At 36.2% G+C, this 13,943-nt stretch overlaps 1 protein-coding gene across 1 annotated transcript in view; it reads left to right on the forward strand.

Moving 5' to 3' along the window:
- The first annotated feature begins 9,226 nt into the window (after positions 1–9,226).
- Positions 9,227–13,943, forward strand: part of TYR (tyrosinase) — a 120,251-nt gene continuing 115,534 nt past the window's right edge. The window contains 1 exon segment of the mRNA XM_001105033.5: positions 9,227–10,073. Coding sequence (XP_001105033.4) covers positions 9,255–10,073 — 819 coding nt within the window. The 5' untranslated portion in view covers positions 9,227–9,254.

Below are 13,943 nucleotides of genomic sequence, written 5' to 3' on the forward strand. Positions count from 1 at the left end.
AAGATGAATAACATGATATGAAAAGCATAGAGTAAGCATTTGTGTTAGATATTATTCCTCTGGCCCCCTGGACCTATTCTTCTCCCGTCTCTACCTTGTTCTGGGCCCCATGAGGCTGACTTGTAAGAACTGCATCAATGGGCTTATTGCTCCTCTGACTTGAGTGTGGCTTCATCCCCAGAGGTGCATGACTAGATCAGAGGGCAGAAGAAAGTGACTTCTGAGGTCAGGATATTTAGTTCTCAATTCTCTCTCTGCCACGTAGCCAGTGGTTGTCTGCATCCTTCTGTAAGCCACAGTTCCTGCCAGCTGGCTCAGTCGACACAGTGATCTTCTCTGTGTTCCAGTTCTTCATTGCCCTTGCCCTCATGCCCAGGGTACTGCATGATCACTTGTTTGATTCTTTAAACCCTACTCCCAAAATTGTAAATAGTCTCTTTGTTAAGCCCTTCTGAAAAAAACAGCTTCAGTGTGTCAGCTGTTTCCTGCCAGGGCCCTAACTGATACCACATTCCATATTATGAACAATATGCACTTAATAAACTGTGCTGAAATTGTCTCTTGATTTCTCTGACTTCCTTACCAGGTTGTGAACCACTCCAGGACAAGGACCATGGCTTATTTGTCACTGTTATCGTCTGTTGTCATGCACATTGCTTGGCACAAAAATTAACATTAAATAAATGTTTGATTAAATGAAGGAAGGGAAGTAATACATATTGTTGTGACGCCTTAAAAATAGTCACTGCCTCATATTTTATCTGAACTCTGGATGTGGTACTTCATACTGGGTGTCTAAATAAATGTTTTCTAGAATGGATGTAAATTTGTTCAGAAATAAGAGTGTGAGCTGATGAAAAGGAATGTTTCAGGGCAAATTAATCCTGTGAGCAATCAACAGGCTGTCAGGTTAAGTGCCATATAAAATAAGCTTAGGAGGATAGACAGGGCAGGCTGAACTTTAAGGGAGGCACACAAGTTGACATCAGGTATGTTAAAAGACAAATTTAAGGCAAATTATACTTAAGAGTTTTATTGAGCAAAGAATGAATAGTGAATCAGGTAGCCTCCTGAGCCAGAGGAGGCTCAGAAACTCCAGTGCAGCCACAGAAAATGGAAAGTGAAGTACGGGAAATGGAAGTGAGATACAGGCACAGCTCAGTTGGTTACAGCTTGGCATTTGCCTTATTTCAACACGGTTTGAAGAGTTGTCCACCTTTGATTGGCCAAAACATGGTGTTTAGCATAAGAGTAGATTACAGTCTGCTTACACATCCAGTTAGGTTTCAGTTTATCTGTAGAGAGAAACCTTTAGGCTGAACTTAAAATATGTAAGGAGGCAGTTTTAGGCTAAACTTAATTTAACAGGTAAATATCTCTATAAATCCAAACTTAGTTTGGCAATTTATGTATTTGGAGAAAAGTGAGTGAGAAATAAGCATGATATTGATTATTTAGGTAAATATGCTTTTCGACCACTGACTTGCATAACAATATCTGATGCATCTATTTGAAAAGATATCACTTGAAGCTTAATCACTGAGATTATTTTCTTTCCATCGTAGGAGGTACGTTAATTTTGCCAATTTGGTAGGAATTTTAAATTCTGAAAGTTGAAACTACTTTATCCCAAATCTGAGTCCCTATCACAATTCACAATTTCTGATTGGCTATTCAAAACCTGTTGTCCTTTGTCTATGCCTAAGCAACTCCTAGTGTGCCTGAATGTCTAATGATGTCTATGATACAGATATTGTAATGCTCAGAATTAGACCTCTGGGGTAAAGAATAATCTAAACAAGCAAGGCCTGCTCCCCTTGAAGACCCACCTGTCACATGAAGGTCCTCTGGGGAAAAGGAAGGAGGTCAGAGAATGACATTCCCAGGTTTTATGGCTTGCTTTGGGAAGAGGAGTTCTGGTTTCTATGACCCACTTCAAGGGAGAAAAGAGGCCAGGGGAAGGGCAGAGAGACCTTCTTGTTTCCGTGGCACTCCCAATCTCCTTCAGCTGAAAATACTCAGCACACCAGGAAGTCATCCTTTGGGGGTATCATGTTCTGTGCTCTCAGATAAAATTATTTACTGACAGTTGGTGTCATTATTTATGTTCAATAAATATTGAAAGCCATGTGCTTTCTGCTAGAGGATCTGCACAGTTCGTTGACATTAAAACGAGTGGGCTTTTTAAACTTGTGAAGGTTGCACACTTTAGTTCTACATGTTGGTTCATCAGCTAGTTCTGTTCTGAATTCATCCGAGGTTGTGCTGGCTCTCAGCAGCCATTCTTCAACTCTACAGTTACATTTTCCTGCCAGCCCATTTTCTCCATAATGTGTCTTAGATTATTCTTGCTGTTCTTGTAAGCATATTTTGCTCTTTGGTAATGCTATTTAAATAATTTGAATAGAATTTAATTACAAGTGGTATATGCATTAAGTGATAGCAAAACTAGTTCTGCATGTAGTAGAATATATGGAATCAGGAAACTGGCTTCCCAGATATCAATACCCTCTACCATTAAAATAATTATAGACAGTTCAACTGAAGCAAAGAAAATATAATTCATTAAACATTGCAGTGACCACAACTTTCTTAACACTTCAACAAACTATGAGGATCAGTTTTGGGAGGGGCTTTAGTGCATGACCGAGGTTGTATGTCACTTAAAAATAACATTTTGAAACTGGAGCAGGGGTGGCTAAAGACCCATCTGTATTCTAGAAGCCTATCAAAAATGTAGCCAAGTACCTAAAGCTGACATTCAGAACAGATATGAGAATATAGAACATGAAAAGTATGAAGTCTAAAACTAGAAGCTGTATTAGAATAGTCAAATGCAACCAGCAAGTAAAACTAACATTAGCATGGAAGATAACACAATGAAATAGAATATCTGTGCGACATGGAAGTATGCAGAAAGATATGGCTCTGCAATGTACTAGTTGCTTAATCTTAAGCATAAACATCAGGTTATTTAGCTATAAAGGGATACAATATGCACCTCACACTCTTGTTTTGAAGATTTAATCAGAAAAAATGTATGCAAAATGCCTATCTCAAAGTAGACATTCAATAAATAATGTTGAATGAAAATGATAGTTGAATAAATCCTAGATAAACACTAGTCTCCTCCTTCTAGCTAGACTTCTACCAAGGTTCTGGTATAATGCGTCCCTAATTCTGTTTTGTGAGTCTCTTCTCATATTGGGCCTTCTCACCTTCTCTGCTCTATGCTGAATGGATGGATGGGTTCTGCCTTGCATGACACTTCATTCAAAATAAGGGCGAGTCTCATTCATACTTTTACCCTTCCTCCTCTAGCTCTGTTTTTCATGTGTCCGAAATGATACTATGTGATCTTAAAAGTGCATCCATTACTCTAAAATTTTAAAATGTATTAAATAAGTAATGAATTCATTAGTGCTCATTGTTTATATTTTTCTGCATGTTTGAAATATTTTAGAACATATATTTTATAAAATAAGGAAAACAAAAGAAGAGATTGAATTGTTAATTCATTCATCCATCCATTCTCCATCTACTAAAGATACATTTAACATGCAATGTTCTAGGCATTTGTTGTGAAACCACATTTTTACTCTTAAAGGATTCATGATATAGAAAGGGCATGAGAAACATCGGTAGATTATATGCATTGTGGTGAGTGCAATGACAAAGATGAATTGAGAGTAGAATGAGAATATGCAAGATAGTCCTCCAGCCTATCCTCAGAGAAGGGCTGTAGATCAGAAAATGCTTTCTTGAAGCTATGACACCTCAGATGTATCTTACAGTATGTATAGAAATTATGCAAGGGAATAAAAGAGAAAAACATTATTTGCTAAGAGAAATAACGTGCTAATTTCTGAATTCTATAGAAGTATGACATCTCAGTGTTATTGCAGAAGTTCGATATCCTAAAGAACAAGGTTTTAATTGGAGAAAAAAAGGCAATTGAGGTTGCTAACGAGAGAAGGAGAGGCCAATTTAAAACAATGATATTTAATTATATCCAATAAAATACTTATTCCCTAGCCCTCTAGACCAAAAATAGCCAGAAGTATTGAGAGCATTATAGTGATGAACACTAACAGCACCAAATTTATGGTCTTTAATGAAAATGGTGAACATTTATTAAGTGCTTAATATGTGTCAGACCTTATATTGAATATTTAATATCTATTAAATTATTTAAAACTCCAAATAGCCCCATGTGGTAGAGTTGAGCACACTCAGGTTGTGATAAGTGAAATTACTGAACAAATCTTAAATATATGCTAATTCTCTTCCCCCTTTTCTCTTGTCATGGGGCCTGAGACTAACAACGGGCAGACCTTGGATATTACATCAGAGATTCTGACTTCGTAACATCAAATTAAAGGTTGGTGACTTATACAATTTGTTTATGCCCTAGGTGTTTACTATAAGATCTTAGGAATAATAGATGTTCAATATCTATTGAACAAACAAATGAGTCTAAATTTCAAATATAAAGAGTTGATGGCTACATATTTTTTCTTGAACTCCACATATGCACACACAAACATAATCATGATGATCATTGACCAACAAATCACAATGTAGGCTGACTAATATCCACTTATTAGCAAAATATTGAACAAAGATGCAACAATTTCTCTCCCAAAAGAAAGGTACTAAATACATAAAACTTTAGAAGTCTTCACGATAGTTAAAAATATATTACGTTTAGAGGTTGTTAGGGAGCCACATTGTTATTCTGAAAATTGAAAAATGAAGGACAAGAATCAAACATTTATTCCACTTTTCTTGTACAGGGTAACAAAATAGTTAATGAGGAAAGTTATTCTTTACAAAAAAAAAAAATAACCTTTCTTGCAAGCTTTAATAAAATACCAAACGTAGGATATAATTATCAGTGAAAATAAAACCATATAAAAATTTGTTAAAGAATTATGTAATTGAAAGGACAGTCTGACCTCACTTCAAGCTGCTGATCAATTTTAAAAACAAATACTGAGAAAACCAGATAACATGTTCTCTAGTAAATCAAAGTAGGTAGTACATAACAATGCCTGTGAAGTAATTGTTAACAAAAGCAATAACAAAATTCAACCTGTATATAATAAAATCTCTAGATCTAATTCCAATTGTACAAAATGCAAGATATTATTATTGATAATGTATAAAATGATAGAAAATACAGGATAATAAGCATGTCAAATTCATAGAGAGAAATTTAACCCTGAAATGTTAACCCTGAAATGTGAGAAATTCTGTAGGGCAAAAACTCAGTTTGCTCTAAAAATAAATTGCATTTTTTTAAAAAAAGGACACTTACAGATTAACAGAAACTGATAAATTAGATCAACCAAAATGCAAGGTATATACCTGTTTGAATCTTGACAAAAATACTTTTGAGATAATTAAATTAACCATAAATTTGAAACCAGATATTAAAGAATTATTGTTCTCTTTTTGTTTGAGATGTATTTTATGCATCAGATACATGGTTTTGTTTTTATGTTCTTGTTAGCTATATGTACCTAAATTAGAGGTAGAATATGTTATCTGAGTTTTGTTTTAAAATATTCCAGAATTTTTAAACTAATAGAAACAAAACAAGCAGAAAAATACTGGATGTTGAAACTTGGAGGTAAGTAAATGCTAGTTTGTTATATTATTTTTTTACTGATTTCAGCATATTTATTTCCATACTAAATTTGTTTCTTTAAATGGTAGCTCTTGATACTGAGATAATTATATTAGTTGTATTTAATAAATGGTAGCTACTATTGTAATTGAAAGGAGGGCTGAGAAACAAAGACAGAAAATGGATTCAAACTACTACCAAATAGAAGAGCAAATACCAGTGATCTGAGTGAGGAAAAAGAGGAAGATCGACCAGGTTAACGCCAGTGAGTGGCTGAATAATCTATACAAATACCAGAAAAAGAGGACCAGTGATTGTGGCTAGTTTATACTCAAACTCAACATATCTAAAATTGAGCCCATATTCAATTCCCACAAACATTTATCCTCTGTTGTTTCTTATTTTAGTTAATGGCACAAGCCAAAATCCTAGCATATAGCCCTAAATCTTCTTTCCCTTTGCTTCTTACTGCTCTTGAATTTATCACCTACATATCTCTCAAATTCATTAACTTATGTCCATCTCAGAGATCATTACTCTAGTCTAAGCAATGTCATTTTTGCCTGGTTTATATCAATAATCTCCTAACAGTTATTTCTACATTTAGTCTAGCCCCCTACCCCACATCTGTTCTCACCTCAGTAGCTTGAGTGACAAGTTTTAAATTCATGTATGATTATCCAAAATTTTGCTGCAAAGCCTTTATGGACTATGAGCTGGTCAATACATGCACCTTCATACTTATATCACACCTCTACCATTTTGGGGGTTGCAGCCACCTTAACTGTCCTTAAATCCCTTGAATATACCAACCTACTTCCACTTCGGAGACTTTGAACATGCTATTCTCTCTACCTGGAAAGCTCACACTCCTGCTTTTCTCCCCTTCATCAAACAGACTTCTACTGATCCCTCAAGTGTCACTTGAAATGTCACTTTTCCCATAAAATTATCCCTGACTATCCCTTCTCTCGTGAGACTAGAAAGGTCCTTCTGTCTGTTCCCTAATTTCTAATTTTCTCTTATAGCAACTTAAAAAGTAATTTAATCCAGAAAAAAAGTTATTTAAAGTACATGTAGTTAAAATATTATTTCAAATTACTAAAATTAAAATAGTATTTTAAGAGACAATATCCTTCATGGTGATAGAGATTTTTGTTGTGCTTACCATAGCATTCCCATCTCTCCCCATGTCTGATAGTTGGTGCTCAGTAAATACTTGAACAGTATTTACTGAACCCCTAATTCTACTTTATAGGGCATTGCACTAATTTCATGTCAAGTCATGCAATAATCTCCCCAAATAGGATAGGACCCTTTCAAATCCTACAACCTGAAGATATCTAAAGAAGGCACATCTAGAGTCAGGAAGAAAGCACTCTAAATGGAATTTAATATTTAGGAACCCAAGATTGGCAATAAGACTGAAGACTACAACACATGTAGGCCAGAGGAGACAGTGGCCTATACTGGGGACAAATAAAGAAGTCTATTTAAGAACATCAACCCTGTAAAGGAAATTAACAGGACAAAGTACATTTTAGTAATTCCTCTAAGCAGGCTCTACAGATTATGAAAAATAGACAGGACAGCAGACACAAAAGCCCTTAAAGAGCATGATGAAGACTTTCTAAGTTATTTCACTGGAAGCCTGATAGTGGGGCAAGTGTAAGGCAAAATTCTTAATTAAATTGAACATGAGAAGTTGAATTCTGTCTGCGAGTATATAGAAAAGAATTATGAAATGCCACATGTGGTTACAAGTAATGCAGAACCAAGGCTCCCCAGGGACAAGAAGTCTTGTGTTAATCTCTTTGTGGCTCTGAAAGAAAGAGAGAAAAGATTAAGCCTCCTTGTGGAGATCATGTGATGACTTCCTGATCCCAGCCAGAGGCAGGATTTCCATGGAAACTTCTCTTCCTCTTCACCCACACACTGCTCCATGTACCTGCAAAGCCTGCTCTGTCTCAAAAAAGTTGTTTGGAGGAGCTGTGACTTTTTTCTTTTTTTTTTTCTTTAAATAATGAGGAAAACTCCAGCAAAAAGAGAAAAAAGCAGAACAGTCTGACACTCTGGCATCATCAAAATAGTGACAGCTTTTCCTAGAATGCTTCAGCTAAGGACCCAAACACTAATGATCTCCTCTTTTCCTTTTTCATTAATTTCAGTGGACCACCCAGCTTTAAGTTTGGAGGAGGACAAAGAAGGAAGCTTCAGAGGGGCAACTTTGATTTGACTACTCTCATTTTGTCACTCTTCAGCTCACAAAAGGGCTCACTTTAGTTCAAACCACTAAGTCTTTAAGCCCCTCCATGTATTGGCCCCAGGTTTAATTTTCTATAATGTGTGGAGGCCTATCTGAGTGTAATGCTCCAACTCGACAGATGAAACACAGTTCCCATCTCTACACGTTTCCCCTGTCTCAGGTGTTGTATCTATTCTGAATTGTCTGTCCAACTTATGCCCACTCCTTGAGGTATTAATCAAGGGCACTGCCTTGATAACACTTGCATATTATCCAAAATTATGCAATTCTTTCTAGTATCAGCCCACAAATACATCTCTTCCATTAAAAGTTTGATTTACTTATTATCTATACTACTCATTTGAAAATTAACATAGTTAAATTATATTTTTTAGCCATGAATTTCAGTTTCCCTAGCTCACTATACACAGAGAAGGAACTTTTGAAATAATTGAGATGACCAAAAAGTATTTGCAAAGAAATATATTTCTCCTTTTTCATTCACTCACTAATTGAGAATTTCTTTGCACAAAACACATTGCAAAAACATTTTCAAATAAATTCTTAATTTCTAGAATTTATAGGAAAAACAACATGTCTACAGCATTGGAGAGAGAGAGAGATGCAGAGAGAGAGAAATGCAGAGAGAGAGAAGCAGAGAGAGAGAGCGCGCGCTCTTTGCCGTGGGATATCCCCACAATGAAGCAAATCAACCAGCTATCAAAGTGAGCTATCCTTAGGAGTTGTCAGAAAATGCATCAGGATTATCAGGTAAAAGTATAAGATTTTTTTCTGATCCTTTGTATACAATAAATGAACTGAAATTCAATAACATATAAGGAATTATCTCTGGACTCTGAAGACAATCTCTCTCTGCATATGGAGTTCAAATATTGTAGCCTGTTTAGGGTCTCTGAGAAATAACTAGCTAAAACCCATAATCTTTAATACTTCCTAAACTTTGTTAATAAGAGAAGCTCTATTCCTGACACTACCTCTCATCTGCAAGTTCAAATCATCGTTAATTTTGTAGTCTATTAACTGGGTTTGCTTAGGTCAGGCATTATTATTATTAATCTTATTGTTAATATTCTAACCATAAGAATTAAACTATTAATGGTGAATAGAGTTTTTCACTTTAACATAGACCTATCCCACTGGTGGGATATGAGCCAATTCCAAAGAAAAGTCAGTCATGTGCTTTTCAGAGGATGAAAGCTTAAGATAAAGACTAAAAGTGTTTGATGCTGGAGGTGGGAGTGGTATTATATAGGTCTCAGCCAAGACATGTGATAATCACTGTAGGAGTAGCTGGAAAGAGAAGTCTGTGACTCCAATTAGCCAGTTTCAGCAGACCTTGTGAGGACTAGAGGAAGAATGATCCTGGCTGTTTTGTACTGCCTGCTGTGGAGTTTCCAGACCTCCGCTGGCCATTTCCCTCGAGCCTGTGTCTCCTCTAAGAACCTGATGGAAAAGGAATGCTGCCCACCATGGAGTGGGGACGGGAGTCCCTGTGGCCAACTTTCAGGCAGAGGTTCCTGTCAGAATATCCTTCTGTCCAATGCACCACTTGGGCCTCAATTTCCCTTCACAGGGGTGGATGACCGGGAGTCGTGGCCTTCCATCTTTTATAATAGGACCTGCCAGTGCTCTGGCAACTTCACGGGATTCGACTGTGGAAACTGCAAGTTTGGCTTTTGGGGACCAAACTGCACAGACAGACGACTCTTGGTGAGAAGAAACATCTTTGATTTGAGTGCCCCAGAGAAGGACAAATTTTTTGCCTACCTCACTTTAGCAAAGCATACCATCAGCTCAGACTATGTCATCCCCATAGGGACGTACGGCCAAATGAAAAATGGGTCAACACCCATGTTTAGTGATATCAACATTTATGACCTCTTTGTCTGGATCCATTATTATGTGTCAATGGATGCACTGCTTGGGGGATCTGAAATCTGGAGAGACATTGATTTTGCCCATGAAGCACCAGCTTTTCTGCCTTGGCATAGACTCTTCTTGTTACGGTGGGAACAAGAAATCCAGAAGCTGACAGGAGATGAAAACTTCACTATTCCATATTGGGACTGGCGGGATGCAGAAAAGTGTGACATTTGCACAGATGAGTACATGGGAGGTCAGCACCCCGCAAATCCTAACCTACTCAGCCCAGCATCATTCTTCTCCTCTTGGCAGGTAAGATGTGCTGGATGTATGATGTCAGAGCAGGGAGGAACCGAAACAATCACTTCTTCAGGCAGGATATAAACTTCTCTTCTGAACACCCCACTGAAGCCCCCATCAAGAATAGAAATGATGCCATGTTAAGAACTCTCAGTGTACCTTGTATTTTTCCTTTATAGCACACTTTAGATATTTCTGTAATTATTTGTCTAACAACTTCTACTAGGTTTCTAAACTGCAATGAACAGAGTACTTGATTCATTATTGTATTTCCCAGAACATAGTATGGTGCCTTTAGAAATGGCAATAGCACATTATGTATTTTGTGAATTGAATAAATGAATGAATGAATGCATATTTGGATGATTAAAAAAATGATATACACTAATGTTTCTGAAAAATAAAATTATTACAACAGGATTCATATGGTGTACAAATTAAAAATGCAAATTCCTGGCCCTATCCCAGACTCATTGGTCAGAATCTTCAGGAGATAGTCCTGAGAAGGCACAATTTACTAAGTGTCTATGCTGATTCTTTTAATCAGGAATGTTTGGGAAATAATTATTGGATTAGATCTTCATTTTTGAAAGTATGAAGATCCCGAGGCTTAAACAGGTAAATAATGAAGATGGCTAATATTCATTGAACATCTAGTATGTGTAAACCCTGTGGCAAATGTTTTTGTGCATTCGTTCATTTCATGCTCTTATCAATCTTTCCCTATTTTAGAGGTTATAAAGGTATCAGGTAACTTGCATAAGATCATACAGCTAATAAGAAGCAAAAAAAAAACATTTATTCTCTAATAATCTGGCTATATGACCACTGTATCCTATTTCCAAGGATGTAACTGCTGTGATATCTTTAGCTAAAGGATCTGGTTCATTTCTCACTTTTTCTTTAGGCTGCATTAGAGGTTAGCTTTCTTTCTCAGTCCTTGAAAACTTTAGATAAAATATGAAGGATTACTATTTGGAATTGAATTCCTATTTCATCTATTCTGAATTTTTCATTTTGAATTAGGGGCAAATGGTAACCAAAGAAATATGTGTTTATTTATCATTTAAAACCATATGTTAAAGGAAAGCTCTGTCTGTCTTCCAAAACTTTCTAATACAGCATTTTTGACTAGCAATGCTCTATGAAATTAAGCCCAATATGTGAATGGGATGAGAAGAATCTTGCACTCAATTTCTCAAAATCTGCAGTTTTGAAATGTAGATCGCATTCTCCACCGAACCAAGTTTGTACCCCATCCCAATGAAGTCTATTGAAGTTCATTTAAAAAATGGCCACTGTATAATTTTTGGTGTTATTAGTCAGCTATTTACCAAACATAATGGGTTTTATGCAGGAAAGGCTAGAAAAATGTGCTCGGAAAAAAAATCTATTTCAGTGAGCTTTCAGACCTCCTACCTTAATCTATAATGTGCAAACTCTCATCTAGCTCTCATATCCTGTGTTCCTGTTTAAAAAAACTGCCAGGATTGGACATGGGATTTTCAGTCAGTTGTTATGCTTTGTTTAACTATGTGGCTTAACTTGACCCAGAAAGGTTGGAGGACTGTCTAAATTACTAAAATAAGCTGCAACATCCACAGGAAAGCTTAATAGATACACATTGATTTTTAATTACATGAGATGTGTAATACGAGATGATATCCACGGCTATATGCGTATTGTTTTCCTAATTACTTATTGTCAAGTGGAACTTTTTCCTTCTTCTTTTCATGAATGTGTTCAATTTTAATACTTTCTAGAAAAAAAAAATGTGTCAAGTGGGTAAGCCCTGAACTGAAATTGGTACAATTATCAACTTCAACCTTGTTCTATGATTAAATTTCTGTGTAGAAACAGGTTTCAAAAATAAAATTAGAAAACAGAGTGGAAGGAAGATGATTGAAGAGAAACAAGGAAATCACAGTTTAAGAAAGGTGAAATGAATGAACATTTGCTGCTCACCTACTGTGTTTTAGTAGTGTCAAGAGATTATTAGTGGCAGAGGTGACAGTCAAACCCCACTCACATTGGCTGTTTCCACTCCTTCTCACAGCCTCTCTGGTTACAAAGTCCTTATAAAAGTTAAGATTGATTGCTTACATTGATTTAATTCAGAGTTTTCAATGTCAAAATCACCTAGGAAGCTTCCAAAAAACCATTAAAAATAAAAAATAAAAACTGTTGCAAGATTTTTACGCACCTAATTTCTTGCCAGAAATTCAGATTCAGGTGGTCTTCCGTGAGGTTGTAAAAGTGTAAAAGCGTCCGGATGTGTTTGTTTTGTTTTTTTTTGTTTTTGTTTTGGCAGTGGTGCGATCCCCGCACGCTGCAACCTCCACTTCCCAGGTTCAAGTGATTCTTCTGCCTCAGTCTCCCTAATAGTTGGGACTACAGGGATCCACCGCCAGGCTCAGCTAATTTTGTGTACTTTTAGTAGAGATGGGGTTTCACCCTGTTGGCCTGGCTGGTCTTTAACTCTTGACCTCAAGTGATCTGCCGCCTCAGACTCCCAAAGTGCTGAGATTACAGGCCTGAGCCATCATGCCGGGCCTTCAAGTGTTTGCATTTTTAAACCCTCATTTTGTGATTCTAATGTGCAGCCAGCACTGAGAATCATTGAGTTAATGAATATGGAGATTGTTTTGGTATCTCTTTACTTTCGTTTTACAAAAATGAAGGTTCTGTAATAAACACACCATTAATTTGAATGCCTTTGCCCAAATTGAATGCTTAAATTAAGAACTAGACTATTTTGTGTGAGATGAGATCAAAAACTTTCTAGATTGAGTTAATTAAGACCTTCCAAATTAGCTATGCTGATTCACCTTTCACATAAAGCCCTCTTTTTTTTTATTGGTTTCAGACATCATTTTACTTGACCCCAAAATTGAGATTTTAGAGATTTGATAGCATTTATTAACTCTGAGCTGAGAGATCTTCAATGGTATTTAGGGTAGCGTCTGCATTTTATTAAAAAACTATAGAAAAGTCTAAAATGGTAGGATGATTGTCCAAAGTCACACATCTGAGGACTAAAACCGAGCGGCTCTGACTGCAGTGCTTTTTAAGTCAACAGTGTTATTTCTTATTTATAAGGATCCATTTAGGTTCAGAAGGGTTCAAGTAACTCGCTAATTTCTAGATGTATAATTTGACATGTAAACACTTTGACTCCCTTAAAATTCTCCTGCCCGAGACAACATAGGCAGACACAGTGATGTAATCCTTTTAATTTATATCATAATGAAAATATTCTGAGACTTTTACTGATCCACCTCTGTTACTCTAGTAGAGCTGACCCTCTCCCCTTTGTGCTATCATTGTACTTTATACAGATTTATATCATAGCACTTGTAACTTTTCATTACATGCAATGGTTTTCAAGCCTGTCTGTATCTACCAGCCTGTCAGCTCCTCCAAGGTAGAGATCATTTCTAAATATTTTTGTATCCACAGAACACAGGACTATAATATATACATGTAACAGGCTTTATAAATACATGCTGAATTTAACAAAATTTAACATCAAAGAAATGTTAGCTCCAGTGCTAGCATAGATCAAATATTAAACTCTGCATGGGTAGATTTCTAGGACCGTTCACTGCAGTTTTTTACAGCATTGGATTCCCAATACCTAGGATACAACAATGTCAACAGTAGCCACTTACTTAAATTTGGGTATAAGATATTTTGTGTAGTTCTCTGGTAGTTCCATATGTATGTGTGTGTGCATGCAAAGTAAGAATACAAGAAAGAAGATGAAGCAAGTTGCAACATAGCTGAGTGTTAATTAAATGAAATTAACATTTATTGGTCAGAGTTTTCTATTAAATATGTTAAAAATCAGGTAACTAATTTATTTGGAAATATTGTGTTCCT

Source organism: Macaca mulatta, chromosome 14, assembly GCF_049350105.2.
Source record: "Macaca mulatta isolate MMU2019108-1 chromosome 14, T2T-MMU8v2.0, whole genome shotgun sequence".
Taxonomy (NCBI): domain Eukaryota; kingdom Metazoa; phylum Chordata; class Mammalia; order Primates; family Cercopithecidae; genus Macaca; species Macaca mulatta.